Source organism: Monodon monoceros, unplaced genomic scaffold (genome assembly GCF_005190385.1).
Source record: "Monodon monoceros isolate NGI ecotype Baffin Bay Population unplaced genomic scaffold, NGI_Narwhal_1 Super_Scaffold_22, whole genome shotgun sequence".
NCBI classification, from domain to species: domain Eukaryota; kingdom Metazoa; phylum Chordata; class Mammalia; order Artiodactyla; family Monodontidae; genus Monodon; species Monodon monoceros.
This window is the reverse complement of record NW_021703779.1, coordinates 104,107,470-104,129,596: the sequence shown is the minus strand read 5'-3', so window position 1 is coordinate 104,129,596 and position 22,127 is coordinate 104,107,470. Positions and strand designations below refer to the sequence as shown.

General features: G+C 36.2%; 1 protein-coding gene across 3 annotated transcripts in view; it reads left to right on the top strand.

The window, feature by feature from the left end:
- Positions 1-22,127, top strand: part of TENM1 (teneurin transmembrane protein 1) — a 569,984-nt gene that overhangs the window by 365,454 nt on the left and 182,403 nt on the right. For all 3 annotated transcript variants that reach the window (XM_029240586.1, XM_029240585.1, XM_029240587.1), the window contains exon 12: positions 20,867-21,052. In XM_029240586.1, coding sequence (XP_029096419.1) covers positions 20,867-21,052 — 186 coding nt within the window. The remainder of the gene's footprint in view (positions 1-20,866; positions 21,053-22,127) is intronic.

Below are 22,127 nucleotides of genomic sequence, written 5' to 3'. Positions count from 1 at the left end.
AAGCCTCTGTAAATTTAAGAAAATTGAAATCATATCAAGCATCTTTTCTGACCACAACACTATGAGACTAGATATCAATTACAGGGAAAAATCTGTAAAAAATACAAAAACATGGAGGCTAAACAATACACTACTTAACAGCTAAGAGATCAATGAAGAAATCAAAGAGGAAATCAAAAAATACCTAGAAAGAAATGACAATGAAAACATGATGACCCAAAGTGTATGGGATGCAGCAAAAGCAGTTCTAAGAGGAAACTTTATAGCAATACAATCCTATCTCAAAAAACAAGAAACATCTGAAATAAACAACCTAACCTTACACCTAAAGCAGTTAGAGAAAGAAGAACAAAAAACCCCAAAGGTAGCAGAAGGAAAGAAATCATAAAGATCAGATCAGAAATAAATGAAAAAGAAATGAAGGAAACGATAGCAAAGATCAATAAAACTAAAAGCTGGTTCTTTGAGAAGATAAAATTGATAAACCATTAGCCAGACTCATCAGGAAAAAAGGGAGAAGACTCAAATCAGTAGAGTTAGAAATGAAAAAGGAGAGTAACAACTGACACTGCAGAAATACAAAGGATCATGAGAGATTACTAAAAGCAAGTATATGCCAATAAAATGGACAAGCTGGAAGAAATGGACAAATTCTTAGAAATGCACAACCTTCTGAGGCTGAACCAAGAAGAAATAGAAAATATGAACAGACCAATCACAAGCACTGAAATTGAAACTGTGATTAAAAATCTTCCAACAAACAAAAGCCCAGGACCAGATGGCTTCACAGGCGAATTCTATCAAACATTTAGAGAAGAGCTAACACCTATCCTTCTCAAACTCTTCCAAAATATAGCAGAGGGAGGAACACTCCCAAACTCATTCTACGAGGCCACCATCACCCTGATACCAAAACCAGACAAAGATGTCACAAAGAAAGAAAACTACAGGCCAATATCACTGATGAACATAGATGCAAAAATCCTCAACAAAATACTAGCAAACAGAATCCAACAGCACATGAAAAGGATCATACACCATGATCAAGTGGGGTTTATCCCAGGAATGCAAGGATTCTTCAATATATGCAAATCAATCAACGTGATACACCATATTAACAAACTGAAGGAGAAAAACCATATGATCATCTCAATAGATGAAGAGGAAGCTTTCGACAAAATTCCACACCCATTTATGATAAAAACCCTCAGAAAGTAGGCATAGAGGGAACTGTCCTCAACATAATAAAGGCCATATATGAGAAACCCACAGCCAACATCGCCCTCAATGGTGAAAAACTGAAAGCATTTCCACTAAGATCAGGAACAAGACAAGGTTGCCCACTCTCACCACAGTTATTCAACATAGATTTGGAAGTTTTAGCCACAGCAATCAGAGAAGAAAAAGAAAAGGAATCCAAATCAGAAAAGACAAAGCTGTCACTTTTTGCCGATGACATGATACTATACATAGAGAATCCTAAAGATGCTATCAGAAAACTACAAGAGCTAATCAATGCATTTGGTAAAGTAGCAGGATACAATATTAATGCACAGAAGTCTCTTGCATTCCTATACACTAATGATGAAAACTCTGAAAGTGAAATTAAGAAAACACTCCCATTTACCATTGCAACAAAAAGAATAAAATACCTAGGAATAAACCTACCTAAGGAGACAAAAGACATGTATGCAGACAAGTATAAGACACTGATGAAAGAAATTAAAGTTGATACAAATATATGGAGAGATATACCATGTTCTTGAATTGCAGGAATCAACATTGTGAAAATGACTGTACTACCCAAAGCCATCTACAGATTCCATGCAATCCCTATCAAACTACCACTGGCATTTTTCACAGAACTAAAGCAAAATATTCACAATTTGTATGGAAACACAAAAGACCCCGAATAGCCAAAGCAATTTTGAGAAAGAAAAACGGAGCTGGAGGAATCAGGCTCCCTGACTTCAGACTATGCTACAAAGCTACAGTAATCAAGACAGTATGGTACTGGCACAAAAACAGAAATGTAGATCAATGGAACAGGATAGAAAGCCCAGAGATAAACCCATGCACATATGGTAACCGTATGTTTGATAAAGTAGGCAAGAATATACAGTGGAGTAAAGACAGCCTCTTCAATAAGTGGTGCTGGGAAAACTGGACAGGTACATGTAAAAGAATGAAGTTAGAACACTCCCTAGCACCATACACAAAAATAGACTCAAAATGGATTCAAGACCTAAATGTAAGGCCAGACACCATCAAACTCTTAGAGGAAAACATAGGCAGAACACTGTATGACATAAATCACAGCAAGATCCTTTTTGACCGACCTCATAGAGAAGTGGAAAGAAAAATAAACAAATGGGACCTAATGCAACTTAGAAGCTTTTGCACAGCAAAGGAAACCATAAACAAGATGAAAATACAACCCTCAGAATGGGAGATAATATTTACAAATGAAGCAACTGACAAAGGATTAATCTCCAAAATTTACAAGCAGCTCTTGCAGCTCAATATCAAAAAAACAAACAACCCGATCCAAAAATGGGCAGAAGACCTAAATAGACATTTCTCCAAAGAAGATATACAGATTGCCAACAAACACATGAAAGAACGCTCAACATCATTAATCATTAGAGAAATGCAAATCAAAACTACAATGCGATATCATCTCTTACTGGTCAGAATGGCCATCATCAAAAAATCTAGAAACAATAAATGCTGGAGAGGGTGTGGAGAAAAGGGAACCCTCACACACTGTTGGGGGGAACATAAATTGACACAGCCACTATGGACGTTCCTTAAAAAACTAAAAATAGAGCTTCCCTGGTGGCGCAGTGGTTGAGAGTCCGCCTGCCGATGCAGGGGACATGGGTTCGTGTCCCGGTCCGGGAAGATCCCACATGCTGCAGAGCGGCTAGGCCCATGAGCCATGGCCGCTGAGCCTGCGCGTCTGGAGCCTGTGGTCCATGAAGGGAGAGGCCACAACAGTGAGAGGACCGCGTACCGCAAAAAAAAAAAAAAACTAAAAATAGAACTGCCATATGACCCAGCAATCCCACTACTGGGCATATACCCTGAGAAAACCATAATTCAAAAAGAGTCATGTACCATAATGTTCATTGCAGCACTATTTACAGTAGCCAGGACATGGAAGCAACCTAAGTGTGCCTCGACAGGTGAATGGATAAAGAAGATGTGGAACATATATACAATGGAATATTAGCCATTAAAAAGGAACAAGCTGAGTTATTTCTAGTGAGGTGGATAGACCTAGAGAGTGTCATACAGAGTGAAGTAAGTCAGAAAGAGAGAAACAAATACCATATGTTAACACATATATATGGAATCTAAAAAGAAAAAGTAAATGGTCATGAAGAACCTAGAGGCAAGAAGGGAGTAAAGATGCAGACCTACTAGAGAATGGACTTGAGGATGCGGCGAGGGGGAAGGGACAAAGTGAGAGAGTGGCATGGACAGAATTACACTACCAAACGTAAAATAGATAGCTAGTGGGAAGCAGCCACAAAGCACAGGGAGATCAGCTCGGTGCTTTGTGACCATCTAGAGGGGTGGGATGGGGGGCGAGGCAGATGCAGGAGGGAAGAGATATGGGAATATATGTATATGTATAACTCATTCACTTTGTTATAAAGCAGAAACTAACAAACCATTGTAAAGCAATTATACTCCAATAAAGATGTTAAAATAAAAATAAATAAATTCAATTGGAAACATAAAAAAAATCTACAAACAATAAATGCTGGAGAGGGTGTGGAGAAAAGGGAACTCTCATACACTGTTGGTGGGAATGTAAATTGATACAGCCACTATGGAGAACAGTATGGAGGTTCCTTAGAAAACTAAAAATACAACTACCATACGACCCAGCAATCCCACTACTGGGCATATACCCTGAGAAAACCATAACTCAAAAAGAGTCATGTACCACAATGTTCGTTGCAGCTCTATTTAGAATAGCCAGGTCATGGAAGCAACCTAAGTGTCCACCGACAGATGAATGGATAAAGAAGATGTGGCACATATATACAATGGAATATTACTCAGCCATAAAAGGATACGAAATTGAGTTATTTGTAGTGAGGTGGATGGACCTAGAGTCCATCATACAGAGTGAAGTAAGTCAGAACGAGAAAAACAAATCCTGTATTGTAACACATATATATGGAATCTAAAAAAAAATAAAATAAGGTCATGAAGAACCTAGGGGCAAGACGGGAATAAAGACGCAGACCTACTAGAGAATGGACTTGAGGACACGGGGAGGGGGAAGGGTAAGCTGGGACAAAGTGAGAGAGTGGCAGTGTATATATGTCCATATATACACTACCAAACGTAAAATAGATAGCTAGTGGGAAGCAGCCACATAGCACAGGGAGATCAGCTTGGTGCTTTGTGACCAGCTATAATGGTGGGATAGGGAGGGTGGGAGGGAGGGAGATGCAAGAGGGAAGAGATATGGGGACATATGGGTATGTATACTGATTCATTTTGTTATAAAGCAGAAACTAACACACCATTGTAAAGCAATTATACTCCAATAAAGATGTTAAAAAAAAGTGAAATCAGGGTAAAAAATGGGATTATGAGTAGAAATTAAAAGGTAGGTTATAAATATTTTGAGTTTAAGGTGATGATGCCCTAGCCAAGTAGAATATGTAGCACGATATCTGTGGAATTGAAAGTAAGTCAAGGACTTTAAGTTTGTCTTAATATAGCCAGGTTAATATACTCCCTACCCATAGCTTTCCCACAGTACAGTACAACCTCTCTGGAATGTTGATATTGTGGCACAAGGATAGACATGAAGTCAAATTCTTTGTATAATAATAATCCCATTATTAGTTCTTAGAAGAATGAATATGGTAGCTTTTAGGAAACATATAAAGTATGTCTCTTGAAGTTCAGATGACACTAATAACCATACAGCCTTTTAAACATTTTAGTGATTGCCATAGAGTAAAATTATAAATTAAAAACTAAATGTATTAAATAGCACTAAATTGTGCATTCAGATGATATATAAGGACATTTATATGGCTTTGTCTTCATCGTGCAGAGGATTTTGTTGACGCTGGATTCTTTACATTTCATTTCTCCGTGTCATATTTATTTATAGGGGTAAAAATAAACTGTAGGTGCATGGTCTGCTGGGCAATGATGGCAGCTTTGTAAATATGTATGCAGCCCTTCCCCAGGTCTTTGACAGAAAGCTGCTTTCTGTGCCTGTGTAATGCCTTGAACACACCTTACACATTAAGGATGCAGGTGGAGCCTACCACAGTTTCAGAGATTGCCTGATGACTGCTAGCCTTGTCTCTCTTGCGGACTCCAATTAGACTTCATTTTCTAAATCCAGAGAGCCCTTAGCAAGAGTGTTGAATGGGGTAAAAACAGCTATATAAGCTTTCTTTCATTCAGAGTAAATTTTCCAGTCTGCATGAAGTGTCCTTCCAGCAAGCAGCTTTGGCTTCACCCCTGAAGTATGCTATCAGATGTGTTTTGGAGCTTGGACGTGTCTGAAGATCTCTCAGTCCATCATTTGTAGCGCTTCAGGGAACATAGACCTTTCTGTGCTCACTTGGAAGGCTTATTGCCTCAGAAAAACACCAAGCAGGAGTTTTAGATGTGCTTAATGAAATTCATTTTGGGGAGAAGAGAGGTAATATCAAAATTTTTTCAAGAGGCAAGAAGAGGTCTAATATCAATCAGAAGGAAGAGAAAGTTCTCCTTAGCACAATTTTAACATTATGTCTAATCATGCCAAAAAGAATGCTAAACGTTATATATAAAGAACAGCTTTCTGACTTACCAATAAATACTTCTTAAGTAGCCACTCTGAGTCAGGATGTAATGATAATTGCTCCAGTAGTAGTTGTATATAGTTTAATGAGTGAGGGCACTGTCTTATTGAGGCCAAGGACATGAGTTTGATACCTTGATGAGCCAGTTAGGCTTGCCCTTTTAGGTGGTCACAGACTGCAAATAGGTAGCAACGATGGTAAGAAAGTCTAAGCACAAAACTGTGGATAGACTGACACAAACTTTTCCACAGCTGAACAATCAGTTCAGAGCACAGAGCCTGCTACAAATCATATGTTTGGAGTTTCCAAAGTTAATATTTTCTCCTTAAGGGTGGTGGTATTACCCTGACAATCTGGTACCTGATTGGGTCAAGTGAAAAGCAGTTGTGAGACAAGTGTCTAGATATCAACATTCTTTGCCAATTGGGGATATTATTGGATAGACGAGTATGTTGGGTTCGTAATCAAAGGATTGAGACAGTTTTGCATCTGTATCTATGAATAAGTAGAAATTCACCTCAGCCTCAGTGTTTCCAGCTTCTGATCACTGAGTTAAACAAAATATGATCTCTAGAATTATGGGAGAATATTTCATTTGGCCGAAAAGCAAACAGGATTTATTCCAAAGGAAAGAGTCTAGCTACTGAAAAAAGCCAGTTGAGTATTTTATTGAATTCAAAAGTTGTAAGCCAGGCATGATTTTTTCTGTCTTGTCAGGTTTTTCACATTTACCAAAGAGCAGTTCACCAGTTTATAAAGGAAATCCAAAGCCATGTGATAACCATACTCCATGAAACATTAAGCTGAAAGTCAATTCAACTTTTGATCTTCACATACTAGATTCCTTCAGATTTAGTTCTTATCCGAGAATTTGAGACTCATCTCAAGAGTTTTATAGGATGGAGTGTGTTGTTGTTGTTACTGCTGCTTCTATGTTGCTATTTGTACAGAAAGAGCTAGCTGACATGTATCATTTGTAGTCTCTTCAATCAAATTGTTGTTCAAATGTAAGACAGTGTTCAGATTACTAAAATATATTGAAGCTCATTGTAATGTTGGGGCTGAAAGACAAGTGTTATGCTTATGTCATAGGTTTCTGTGTTAAAATGAGAGATACACTATTATACCTGAAACACAGAAAATGTGATACATGGCCCACAGTAAAACCAAATCTTTGTCAAAGCAACGTACTGATGAAGATCGGGTGGAGGTGGTATTGAATTTAACTCTGTGCAATAAAATAGATAATATTTTCCCAGTTGCTTTTCAGAGAAACAGGGACCAAAAAGTGTGCGTGTATGCATGTCTATGTGCGAACCTGCATGTGTACGAGCCTGAACATGTGTTCTACAAAGTTAACAGTTATTTATAATAGTCCCACTCTCAAGTAGAATGTCTGCCACTGAGGAATGCAAGGACCTGTAGTAGTAAAATAAAAACGATTCAAATATTTGAAAAATAATACCAAGTACACAAACCTTTATTCTTAATAATATTTATTATTCTTGGTTGATTCATTGCTTGATTTTAGTGAAGAGCCTGGGATACACTGTAAAAACTTTTCCAGTCCTTAACCTGCTTGACTTGGTACTGCTCACACTTATCAAATCAACTTACTTTTTTCCCTTACTCTTATTTCCCATATTAATCACATAAAACAATGAGAAAATCTCATAGTTTCCCCAATAAAAATTGTATGATAGTCTATCAAAGAGAAGGTCTCTATCTATTCAGGTTCATTCATTCCCAATTCTTGATTTTCCTTATGCTCCCAGCCTGATTTCCTTTGATCTTTAACTGATTCTAGTAGATGCTGAACAAGTGGACATGTAATACTTCCTTAATTTTCATGAATTTTTACATCAAAGGTGTCCTTTCTTTGTTTAGAATGCCATATTGAATTATTGAAAGTGTTACATAAATGTGTATTTTAGAGCCTAACTAGTACCCAGATTTAATATTTCAGAATTTGTTTAGAATGCCATATTGAATTATTGAAAATGTTACATAAATGTGTATTTTAGAGCCTAACTAATACCCAGATTTAATATTTCAGGGTGCCCAATATTATCATTGTCTAATGTTGGGCACAGCCAAAGTGCTAAGAATAACAGAATTTACTTTACTGGGAACTTTTGTCTAAGAAGTAAACCTAAGAGAAATGGTTCTGAGGGAGGCTCTGAAGGATTTACTGTTTAATCAAATTGTTCTTTGTCAGCATGCAACAAAGAAGTGTTCCAGTTGTATCCTAGTTCAATTTATACAAGTGTTGTTCATTGTTGACATGCATAAAGAAACTTATTAAAAATGAAATGTCTCAATAGAACTTTAAAGTGTCTGCCTATATTTTTCATGTTCTTTTCCAATACATTTGCACAAAAGAATGTTTATATTTTAGCATTCTTTTGTCATATTTTGTAGCCTGTAATGTTAATGTATTTTCAACCAGATAGAAAATATTACACATGGAATAGAACTATTCATAAGACAAATATATTAGAGCAAATATCATTTCTAGCATGTTTATAAATTATACAATTGCCAGTATCTGTTTTCTGTTAGTCCTCCCACACCCACCCCACTGCTAATCATAAAAGATTGGGATTGAAAAACATCTTAGATGAGTCCAGAAACTCCATTTGGAAATGGAGGCAATTGCAGGAATGTTGATGCAGTTCAAAGTGAGGAATGCTTCTTGTTGAAGATCTGCTTCTCCATGTGTAGTAATTTATTTCTTAGAGGATTACCTTACTCATGCAGATATCGCTTCCCGCCTGGATCCTTGCAGTGCTGAAACTGTCAATCAGATTAGTAGTTGTGGCTTATGTCTGTGGGGGGTTTCGTGTTGAGGTTAAGTCACATCTCCACTTATTTATTCAACAGAGTGGTCCCTAGAGACAGTTGTTTCTTTTTCTTTTTCTTGCACTGTTTACAACATTTTATTGAAGTACAAAATTGTTGGAATTAACCTAAATAGAAAAACATAGTAAATATTGACAAAAACACTGATAACACCACTCAGGTCACACACGTGTAACAAATACAGGAAGGTTTTAAAAAGATTACAAGTTGAAAATTATGGAGATTTCCCCAAATGGATAGAATAGCTCACTGCTGAGTATGGCATCAATATAATATGTAAGGTCTTTGAGAGAATGCTGTCCCTGACTCTTCTGCAATCTAGTGCCTCCTAGAAATTTTGGGAGATTCAGACTCAGAGGCAGCCAGAAGTGGACAAGTCGTTTCTTTTTTTTTTCTTTCTTTTTTTTTTTTTGTGGCCCCGTCCTGCAGCATGCAGTATCTTAGTTCCCCGACCAGGGATCAAACCCTTGCCCCCTGCATCGGGAGTAAGGAGTTTTACCCACAGGACCACCAGGAAAGTCCTAAGACAGTCATTTCTTATCTATTCTTTCTTTCTTTTCTTTTGGATATTATTACTAAATATTCCAAACACATAAAACAACATAATGAACAACTGTAAACCCACAACTTAGCTTTAAAAAGTAACAAATACAAATAAGTCCCTGTGTATCCTTTTGTGCTTCCAGTCCCCTCCCTTCCCTGCAGTGGAAGCCACTACCCTAAATTTAATCATTCTTGTACATATTTTTAGGCTTTCACAAATATGTATATACCCATAAAACTATATTGTTCTGCGTATGTTTAAATTTCATATGAATAACTTGCTTCCTTCCATTATCATTATGTTTTTAAGGTTTATCCATTTTGAGGCATGTACCTCTACTTTATTCAACTTAACTTCTGTATATTTTTGCATTGTATGACTACACCAAAATTTATATATCCATTTTCCTATTGATGTACATTTAGGCTGGACACACATACACACATCAATGAATATACTTCAAAATGTTCTTAGTCTTTTCTGTTTCATATGGATTTTAGGATCAGGTTTTCAAGCTCTATGAAAACGGTTGTTGAATTTACAGAACTAGTAGAGGAAAATTGACATCTTAATGATATTGAGGTGTGTGAGCCATGAACACAGTATATCTCCCCATTGACTGAGTCTTGGTATGTGTTCTTCAGAAAGTTTTAAATTCTTATATAAAAGAATGTTGAACTTTTTTTGCTAGATTTGTTATTATTATGAATGAGATCTTTTTTAAAAAATTACATGTTCTAATTGGCTGTTCCTGATATATAGGCAGGCTGTTGATTTTTTTCTGTTGATCTTGTTTACAATAACTTTGCTATCCTCTCTTCCTGTTTCCATAGTTTACCTGTATATTCAATTTTGTGTCTTCCTTTCCAGACATTAAACATTTTATATTTTTGGTTGCCTTATTGTGCTAGCTAAGCTCTCCAGTACCACATTGAATTCGAAGCAGCAGTTAATTGTAGTACTTCTGACTTTAAGGGAACTCTATTATTTTATTACTACATTTGACGCTTACTTTAGGATTTTGGTAAATCACCTTTATCATATTCAGTAAATTCCCTTCTAGTCCTATTTTGCTAAGAGATTACATCATAAATAGGAGTTATTTTATAAATATATAATATTATATAATCTTTCCATATATAAGATGATATTTTTTCTTTAATACATTATGAAATGAGATTAAAGTGAAACAGATTAATTCAATGATGAATTGCATTAATAGATTTTCAAAAGTTAAACCATCCTAGCATTCATGCCTACTTGGTTGTAATTTTCTATGTGTGTGTGTGTGTGCACACGTGTGTGTGTGCGCGTGTGTGTGCATTGCTGGTTTGATTTTCAGATCTTTTATTGGAGATTTTTGCAGCCATGTTTATAAGTGAGATAGGCCTACAAAAAAGTCCCTTCTTCTTTACTTACCTTATTTTAGAACTAGATTATAGTAGTCTCATAAAATGATTCAGGAAGTCTTTTCTCTTTTTGTGTTCTCTGGTGTGACTTAAAATAGAGGTTATCTATCTGTCGCTTAGAAGTTTGGCTAAATACACCTGTAAAACCATCTGGGCCATTTTCAATGTCTTTAAGGTGTATTCAGGCTTTCTATTTCTTCTCAAATTCATTTTTTTTTTCTTGGAAAATAATTTACTTCATCTAAGGTTTCAAACTTACTGGCATAAAGTTGTTCATAGCACTCTCTCATTTATTTTTATATTTTAATCTTTAATGCTTACTTGTTCATTTCCTTTCTTTATTTCTTGTTCTACTTTGTCAAAGCTTTCTCTATTTTATTATTCATGTCAAAGACACAGATTTTGGTTTAGTTCATCTTCTCTATTGTTTCTTTGTTTCTCATTTCATTAACTTTAGCTCTTTTGTTGTTTCCTCCCGTCTACTTATATGCAGTCTTTTTTCTGACTCCTTGGGTTGGATGCTTTCTTCATTAATTTTCAGTTGTTCTTCTTTTCTACTAAATGTATGAAAGACTGTACATTTCCTCTAAGTTACTGTCTAAGCTGTATCCCACAGGTTTTTATAAATAGTATTTTCATTGTTATTCAGTTCCTAATTTCCAATATAATTTTTCTGTGATTCATAAATTATTTTAAAGTGTATTTTTAAGGAACACTTTTCTGCATTTTTTCTTTTGCTTTTTGTTTATTGATTTCTAATTTTAGTGCATTTTGCTGAAACAGCACGATCTATGTGGTGTAGAATCTTTGTCATTTGTTGAGCCTTGCTTTGTGAACTAATAATTGTCAGTTTTGTGGGTATTCTGTGTGTTCTTGAAAAGAATATGTATTGTATAGTCATACGTTTGGGGTTCTATATATGTCCATTAAAGTTGTTAATTGTACTATTCAAATTTTCTACATCCACTAATTTTTTATCTTCTTATTCCTGAAGTTGAAATTTTCAATTTGTCTTATTATAAGTATGTCGAGTTTTGCTTTATATATCTTGAAGCTGTATTTTCTTACAGGATCAGGATTGTTACATCTTCCTGGTGAATTAATCCTTTTATCATTATATAATGACTCTATCCATAATAATATTTTATACCTTGAAATCTATTTCATCTGATAATATTATAACTATATCAAGTTTCTCTTGGTACTTTACTACAGTGCCTTTTTTCCCTTTTTGCTAACTTTTCTGTATTAGTGTGTTTCAGCACATCTCTTATTAACAGAAGGAACATAACTAGATTTTCTTCTTCACTCAGTTCCAGAGTCTCACTCTTAAATTGCAAGTTCAATTTGTTTTTATTTACTAGGATTACTGACATGTTTGGAGTTATATCCTATAATCTTCTTTTGTGTCTCCTATTTACATCATTTATTTTTTCATTGACTTTTACCCTTTTTCGGCCTTTGCTCTGATTGACTGGGTTATCTTCATTCTTATTTCTCTTTTTCTGGTTAGGAAGTTATATATTCTGTTTATTTTCTTTTGGTCATTATCTTTATTTTTTTTTAAGGGAGGTTTAATTTTTTTAATTAATTTATTTGGCTGCGTTGGGTCTTAGTTGCGGCACACAGGATCTTCGTTTTGGCATGTGGGATCTTTTGTTGCGGCGCACAGGCTCTTCATTGCAGTGTGTGGGCTTCTCTCTAGTTGTGGCGTGTGGCCTCCAGAGCATGCGGGCTCTCTAGTTGTGGCGCGTGGGCTCTAGAGCACGTGGGCTCAGTAGTTGCAGCATGTGACTTAGTTGCCCCATGGCATGTGGGATCTTAGTTCCCCGACCAGGGATCGAACCCACATCCCATGCATTGGAAGGCGGATTCTTAATCACTGGACCACTAGGGAAGCCCGTGGTCATTATCTTTAATTTCTTAACATTTCATTAAAATATAACACACACACAGAGAAAAGGAGAAAAGTCCTAACTGTACAGTACAGTGAACTATCCAAGTAAGAAACACCTGGTAACCACTGTGAATATACTCTACCACTGATAGCATGTTTTTTTCTTTATCTTTTGATTAAAAGAAATTCTTAATTTTGATACAGTCCAATTTATTGTCTTTTACCTTTATGGTTAGCATTTTTGTGTACAGTTAAAAGAAATTTTTTTGTACCCTAAGATCATGAAATTGTTTTCTTATGTTCTAGAAGCTTTATCAGTTTATGTTTAGTACATTCTATCTGGATTTGATTTTGTATATGGGCTGAGGTAAAGATGAATTTTTTCTTAATGGATATTCAGTCTCCCAGAACCATTTCATATTAAACAGTAGTCATTTCCCACTTGCCTACAGTACCACCATAAATCAAGTATCCTTATATGTATGGATCTGTTTTAGGACTCTATTTACTCTCAGTGGTCTATTTGCCATTGTACCAAAGCCCACTGTCTAAATTAACATAGCTTTATAATAAGTCTTGCTATCAGCTAGAGTACATCGTCTCACTTTATTCTGCTTCTTTCTTTGGCTGATCAAAATTCACATAAATGTACAAAGACACACACACAACTTCCAAGATATTGATTGGGGTTGCATTGAATCTTCAGAAGAATTTGGGGTAAATTGGCATCTTTAATTTTGAATTTTTCAATTCACAAATATGTTATAGCTTTCCATTTATCCACGTCTTCTCTAGTTTCTCTCATAAAGTTCTATAGTTTTCCAGTATAGATCGTGCAAATATGTTGTTAAAATTATTACTAGGTATATGATATTGTGATGCTATTGTTAATGGTATTTTAAATTTTTCTCATTGTTTGCTGTTCATATATAGAAATAACTTTTTTATCTATATTAACCATGTATCTAGAGATCTTGCTAAATTCACATATTCTAATAATTTATCTATACAGATTATTTTTGTAGTTTGTACATGCACAATCATACTATCCGTGAATAATGATTTTTTTAACTTTTTTTAACATCTTTATTGGAGTATAATTGCTTTACAATGTTGTGTTAGTTTCTGCTGTATAACAAAGTGAATCAGCTATGCGTATACATATATCTTCATATCCCCTCCCTCTTGCGTCTCCCTCCCAACCTCCCTATCCCACCCCTCTAGGTGGTCACAGAGCACCGAGCTGATCTCCCTGTGCTCTACGGCTGCTTCCCACTAGCTATCTATTTTACATGTGGTAGTGTATGTATGTCAGTGCCACTCTCTCACTTCGTCCCAGCTTACCCTTCCCCCCTCCCCGTGTCCTCAAGTCCATTCTCTACGTCTGCGTCTTTATTCCTGTCCTGCCCCTAGGTTCTTCAGAACGTGTTTGTTTTTTTTTTTTTGATTCCATATATATGTGTTAGCATACAGTATTTGTTTTTCTCTTTCTGACGTACTTCACTCTGTATGACAGACTCTAGGTCTATCCACCTCACTACAAATAACTCAATTTCGTTTCTTCTTTTGGCTGAGTAACATTCCATTGTATATATGTGCCACATCTTCTTTATCCATTCATCTGTTGATGGACATTTAGGTTGCTTCCATGTCCTGGCTATTGTAAATAGTGCTGCAATGAACATTGTGGTATATGACTCTTTTTGAATTATGGTTTTCTCAGGGTATATGCCCAGTAGTGGGATTGAAAGGATGCTCAACATCTCTAGTCATTAGAGAAATGCAAATCAAAGCTACAGTGAAGTATCATCTCACACTGGTCAGAATGGCCATCATCAAAAAATCCACTAATTGGCTTCCCTGGTGGCACAGTGGTTAAGAATCCACCTGCCAGTGCAGGGGACACAGGTTCAAGCCCTGGTCCAGGAAGATCCCACATGCCACAGAGCAGCTAAGCCTGTGCACCACAACTACTGAGCCTGTGCTCTAGAGCCAGTGAGCCACAACTACTGAGCCCGCATGCCACAACTACTGAAGCCCGCGCGCCTAGAGCCCATGCTCTGCAACAAGAGAAGCCACCGCAGTGAGAAGCCCGTGCACCACAACAAAGAGTAGCCCCCACTTACCACAACTAGAGAAAGCCCGCGAGCAGCAACAAAGACCCAACGCAGCCAAAAATAGATAAATAAAATAAATATATATATTTTTAAATCCACTAACAATAATTGCTGGACAGGGTGTGGAGAAAAGGGAACCCTCTTGCACTGTTGGTGGGAATATAAATTGATACAGCTACTATGGAGAACAGTATGGAGGTTCCTTAAAAAACTAAAAATAGAACTACCATATGATTATTTTATTTATTGCTTTTCAATTTTTATACTTTTTTTCTTTTTCTTGCATTATTGCACTGGCTAGGACCTCTAGAATTATGTTGTATAGCAGTGATGATCATAGGCATCTTTTCTCAGTCTCAGTAGTAGAAGAAAAGAATTCAACATCTCAGTACTAAATAATGTTTGCTGTGGGGGGTTTTTGCAGCTAATCTTTATCAGTTAAAGTTCCTTTTGGTCTTAATTTGCTATAATTTTTTATCACAAATGAATGTTTAGTATTTTATCAAATACTCATTATATATCTGTGGAGATGATCATATGAGTTTTCTCTTTTATTCCATATATATGATGAATTACAATGATTGATTTTCAAGTTTTAATGTAATCTTGCATTTCTAGAATAGGCACAAATTGGTCATTATACAATTTCCTGTTGTGTAATACCAGTTTTACTGTGTTAATATTTTGTTTAGAGTTTTTGCATCCATATTTATGAGTGAGATTGGCCGGTATTTTTTCTTATAATATACTTGTCAGAATTTTACATCAAGGTTATGTTGGACTCATAAAGCATATTTGTGAAGTGTTTTCTCTTTTTCTATTCTTTGGAAAAGTTTACTCAAGATTGGCAATTTTTCTTCCTTAAAAGTTTGGTATATTTACAAATGAAGTCATCTGAGACTGTAATTGTTTGTGGGCGAGGGAATATTTTTCATTGTTTATTAAGGTTTTTTATAGAAACTATTCAGTTTCCTGTTTTTCTTGTGTTTATTATTGTAAGCTGTATTTTTGTAGGGATTTTTCCATTCCACTGAAAGTTTTAAATTTATTGACAAAAAGTTGTTTGTGATATCCTCTTATGACGTTTTATGTCTGAAGGATCTGCAACAATGTCATCTTTTTCATTCGCGATATTAGTTATTTGGGTCTTCTGTATTTTCATCTTGGTCAGTCCCCATCAGGGATTTATCAGTTTTATTAGTCTATGCAAATCATCAGGTATTGGCTTTGTTGATCCTTTCTAGCATATGTTTGTTCTTATTTAATTAATCTCAGCTCTTATTATTTTCTTCCTTATACCCTCTTGGAGTTTACTTTGCTCTTCTTTTCCTAATTTTAAAAAATTGGATGCTTGGGTCATTGTTCTCCAGGTGGTTTTCCGTTCTAACTTATCAATTTTCCTATACATAGGGACTGAGTTATATTACACAAAATTTGATATGTGGTACCTTCATTTTCATTCATTTCCAAATATTTTCTGGGCTTCCCTGGTGGCGCAGTGGTTGAGAGTCTGCCTGCCAATGCAGGGGACACAGGTTCGTGCCCCGGTGCGGGAAGATCCCACATGCCGTGGAGCGGCTGGGCCCGTGAGCCATGGCCACTGAGCCTGCGCGTCCAGAGCCTGTGCTCCGCAACGGGAGAGGCCACAGCAGTGAGAGGCCCGCATACCACAAAAAAAAAACAAAAAAAATATTTTCCTATTTCCATGATGATTTTTTCTCTGTTCTGTAGTTCATTCAGAAGTCTATTTCTTAATTTCCAAATTATATGGATTTTATAATTATCTTTTGTTAATGATTTCAAGTTTAATTCCATAGTAGGTAGAAAACATGCTATATATAATTTCAATACTTAGAAATACGTTGAGACTTGCTTTATAGCCTAGCATGTGGTCAATATTTGTAAACGTTCTATGTGCACTTGGAATTTCTGTGTATGTTGTAGTTATTTAATGCAGTGTTCTGTATGTATCAATTGGATCAAATTTGTTAATCATGTTGGTCAAATATTCCATATTCTTTCTAAGTCGTCTGCTTGTTCTGTCAGTTAGTTAATGAGAAAGGGGGTCATAAAAGTCTCTGACTATAATTGTGAATCTGCCTTTTTCTCTTTTTTGTTCCTTCAGTTTTGCTTCAATATTTGGCTTGGTGTTTTCTTCAGTATTGGAAATTTCCTAGCCATTATCCAGTCAAGTATTTTTTCTGTCCCCATGAGACTGACAAAAGCTTTACCCAACCTTTGAAACTTCCAGCTGCATCTACCAGAATTGAAAGACACTTCTAGAAAAGAAGCATCCAAAAATATCAGACACCTCTCTGGGTTTTCATTTTCTCCTAGCTTTATAATAAGCAAATATAATTGCTGGAACTTGACCCAGCAATTCTTTACCCTTTTGTGAATTCTAGTAGTAACATCCAACAAATTTTAAAATATATTTTGTCTAGATTTTCTAGTTCTCATCAGAAGAGAATAGTAAAAATTATTTAGGTCACAATCACTAGAAACAGAGCTCCACCTTTACATTTTTATATGCATACTTGACAAAGTATCTCTTACCTAACTCCTGAAAAATACAAGGCTTTAGAAATATTGAACACAGGGTACTCCATTGCACATATTATGATAAGATAATATTTTATTTCACTACTGTCTTCTAACCCCCCAATTGTTATTGTTGTTGATGTTGTTGTTGTTACTATTATATAGTCAATGCTTCTTTGCCATCTCTCTGAGCTAGTGGATAGTTTATTAGTCCCCATCTCACTGAGATTGCAGCTTTTCAGGGGTTGTCCTTGCTTTCTGCAGGAGTTTCCGTCCAACTCCCCATCTTAAATGGGCCAAAGACCTCACCTCTTTTCCCTTTGTGGACACAGATACCCAAGCCCCTGGTCATTACTGGGTATAATAACCCCTCTGTGCTGCCAGAGGGTTGACTTATATGCTTACGTCTTTGACTGTTAGCATCCTCTTTGCTTCCAGTGCTTGAGAATTTCTCTTTCTTGTGAACTAAGACATGCAATTTTAAAAATTATTACATTATATTCACCATTTCTAAGGGTTTGTATCAAGGTGGTTTAAAGATAGCCTAGTCTGCCATTTTGCCAATACTGTTCATCTAGTTCTGAACAGTGAATGAATACTAGATGAATACTATTTCATCTAGTCCTACTACTTTTCAGGAAATCATCAGAATGATGTACTCCTGTGTCTAAAATTTATAGTTGTATAAAGCAATATATGCAAAATGTTTGCCTCTCATTGTTTCAGTCAGCTCTGGCTTGATTGGCTTTGACCACTTAGCTTTCTAATCTTAGAAATGCCCTTTCAGTTCAGCTTTTAGTGTCTTGACGGAGGCCATTAAGGGGAGCAGAATTACAATATCAGATTCACTATAAGAACTGAATTTTAAAATCCAGATTATCAATCATAGATTCAAAATCAAGATATAGAGTGTTGGTGCTAATTCAAGATTAACCTACTTGAGCTACCATTTATTAGGCTAAGTCCCCCCTTTTTGGTATTGTCTGGGTCCTAGACTTTTCTCACAACCTGGTGATCCCACACACAGTTTTCTATTCACTCTTCCACCCAGTGCAGTCTGGCTTTACAACTACCACTTTATCAATACAGCTCTTCCTAAAGTTACCAACAATTTCCATGTGGTAAATCCAATGGGTACTTCTCTGCCCATGTCTCACTTGACCTCTGAGCAATATTTTTTACGTAACTGAAACCATTAGGTGGCACTTCAGGGTCTCCGAGGAGCTCCAGTTCTTTATGACTCAACGCAGAAGGAATTCAGCAAGAGGCAAAGTGATAGATAAGAAGTGATTTATTAGAATAGGACACTTGTGAGGCTTACAAGCAGGTGGACGAGAGGGTGCCGCACCCCAAGAACTTAGTGGGCTACAGTTTTATGATCAAAGGGAAAGTGGGGAGGGGGAGAAAACCACCTTCTTCCTCATTCTTGAATAGACATCAAAATTCCATCGTCATCAGTTCCTCCTCCACGTCGGGTGGGGGAGTTTTCTTGTCCCTACATGGTCAAGCTGGGACTGTCATGGTGCAATGGAAATGAGCAAAAAGGCAATAACATATACTAAAATATGTTAAATCATTTCAGGTTTTAGTATAATGTCACCTTTTCCTTATATTTTTGTTTTTAGTGCATGCAGAGGAGCGTGTCCTAGTAATCATTAACTTAGCTCACTGGGAAGGATGTGGGTCTCATGCCACCATTGTTTTATTATTTGGGGGCATGTCTCATGTTTCTGTTACCTGGTTTTGTTGCTAAGCAAGCCTGCTTGGTTTTGTGGTTAAGCAAACCTGCTTTCTTGAGTGATCATTAACTTACAGGGGTCTCCTATACTTTTTTCTTTACTTATAATCCCCTAGTGGGATTAACTGTTTAATCACCTACTTTGGCCCTTTACTCTGTCCCTATGATGACTACCCCCTTCTTCTTGAAAAGGTGTCCTCTTTTGGCTTTAGCTGTACCACAGTCTATAAGATTTCCTCCTATCACTCACTGCCCTCTCCTTCCCAGTCTCCTTTGATGGTTCCTCTTTTTCTACCTTATCTTTAAATCACAGAACACCTCAGGGCTCATTCCTTAGGGGATATCATCTGGTCTCAAACTTAGATGCTAAATACCACCTATATGCTAATGGTTGCCAATTTCATATCTCTAACCCTGGCCTGTCAAATTCATATATCTTAGTGCTTAATTGACATCTTCATTTGGCTATCTATACGTTATCTCAATGCTAATCTGTTTGATCTTCCATCTTATTCTTCCTTTATCCTTTTCCATTTTGTTAGTGGCAGCATTATTCACCCATTTGTTTAAGCCAAAACTTTTATTTTTCCCTTTCCTTCATTTCCTATATCCTCTCTTAAGGAATTCATATTGGTTCTACCTCCAAAATATATCTCAAACTGCCCAATGACCCTGTCAGGTATAAATATTATTACTTTCATTGTGTAGTTACACAAGCAGAGATTAAGAAAGCATGTTAGTAATTTGCCTAAGGATACGCAGCTTTTATGCAGAGGAATTCTTATTCCAAACCATTTACTCTTTCTATGAAATCTTGACCCTCAAAGGATACTTGTGAATGAATTAGTGAATATATTGATCCAGATAGTAATAAAATTCATAATCATGGCTTTATCAGAAGAATATTCTCACCTACTGAAAAATAACTCTGCTACCTATAGTGTAGAAACCTTTGTTACATATGAAGAGCTTTGTTACATGTAATATAGGGTAATGCTTACATCATCATATGTCAATATCTATCAATATATAAAACCAGTTTCAGAATTTAAGACTATGAAAGATAGACAACTTGGCTTCCAGCACACCCTCTTTTTCATTCAAGGATATGTGGCCAATTGTACCCAAAACCTATTGCATTCTTTCGATAGGCTTTTATCTCCCTTCTGCTCCTCCAGCAAGGGAATTTTATGAAGAAACAAGCTAGCCAAACTTTTATTTTGGTTTTCTACTGTCATGATTTTGTTAATATTCAGTGTTTCTCAAAAAAAAAGTCAGGGATACAGAAGAGAGAAACTGGGCAGAGCTAATAATACACCTTGATTATACTGGCTAAATACTGGATGGCATTTTGAGATAAGAAGACTGTGTATTTTAATCAACCAAGAGTCATTTTAAATCCTTAAAATAAATGCAAATATTGTTAGTATGATCAGAGAAAGCAGTTGATTACTGTCACTGGCAGCTTTACCTCTTGTATATTATGAATTTTATTAGAAAGTTATCATCTTTCTGATTGTAAAACCCGAATGAAATTAGGGCACTGTGTGTTTTCCCCAGTGATTTCTTGTAGCGTCACAAAATCCCTACAACATTACCTGTAATCTTAATGAATGTTTAGTGAAAACCACCTGACATTTGTTTGGCACTGACTTCATTTCTAAGCCTTGAGTGCTGTTATCATTTTGTGGACTGCTCAAAAGCAATATGATTTAGAGTTTATTTTATACATAGAGATATAACTACCTTTTTTAACAGAGTTCCTTGTACATTCACTCAAATGCTAGAGGGCTTTGTGCCATTTTGATTATATATTTTAAATACAGGTATAGACTGAGATTTTGATAATTCTAATGTGTTTTTGAAAGAGTAGGCTCTGGTTGTAATAAAATATGTAAATACATCTTCTTTGAATTCCCCACAGAGCTCTGTACCATGGAGTGTGGTAGCCATGGAGTCTGCTCAAGGGGAATTTGTCAGTGCGAAGAAGGTTGGGTAGGACCAACATGTGAAGAACGCTCCTGTCATTCTCATTGTGCTGAGCATGGCCAATGCAAAGATGGAAAATGTGAGTGTAGCCCTGGATGGGAGGGCGACCACTGTACAATCGGTAAGTACCACCATACTTTGAACAAAGTAAATTGGATGAATTGAAGAAGTAAAGCAGTCTAGCAAGTCAATCACCAAGCTGTTTGTAGAATTTGAGATGGGAAGAGGGAAGAAGTAGGAGGGCTGGCCATAAGTTTGAAAGTTTCCTTAACTGGGAGGTTTCCTGTTTTGTTGATAATATCTTACTTATTTCTGTGTCTTTTCCTTTCTCATTACTTCATTATTCTTTATATTTTCTGCTTTCAAGTGCTTTGCGTTACTCAAATGAAAGATGATACATTAGAATATAGTGTCATTAGTTAATAAGAAAAGTGCTTTTGTTGTAAAGTTAACATTCACTGGCCATTTTTCCTTTTGAAAAGTATAGGTTGTTTTGGTTGAAAGCACTTAGAGGCAGTTTCATTAAATGGGACTACTTTATCAGGGGCCATTCAGTATCATTAAGGGCTATCTTTAATGTGTATAAGGAAGACACTCCTGACCTGCTATCAATAGAACATCTGTGTTGAATTGTTTATTGGGTAGTATAGAGAGTTCGTACCGAGGCATCTACCCTCTCTCGTCCCTTGTCACCAATTTCACTAATTTTCAGGCTGCTTCCTGGGAGAACACCTGTGGGTGTGAGAAAGTCTATGTAATAATCTATCACGTGGTCTTCACACCATAAAAAACACTAATAATAATGAAAGTTTCATTTATAAAATACTTTTTTCTGAGAAAAATATCAAAGCCCTTGACACACACATGTATCTGCCACCAAGGTTCCCTGCGTATACAGAGGGACAAGTATGATTACCATTGTTCAGCTAAGGAAAGTGGGTAACAGAATGTTCCAGTGTCATTCTATGAGCACACAGAAAACTCATACAGTGCAAAAGCAAGCGTGGGCCTCTGGATACACAATTCATTGTTTATGGGCTTTTTTTCCCCTCTAGACTGTACTACAGCTTTCATTTTTAGGTGATTTTTGTTATAATGGTTGGAACCTGCCAAAGTAATGTATAGTATATATAATATATATAACATAATTTTAATAAACTGCATTACTACTCAACTACAGTCAGTCTTGCTCTGTG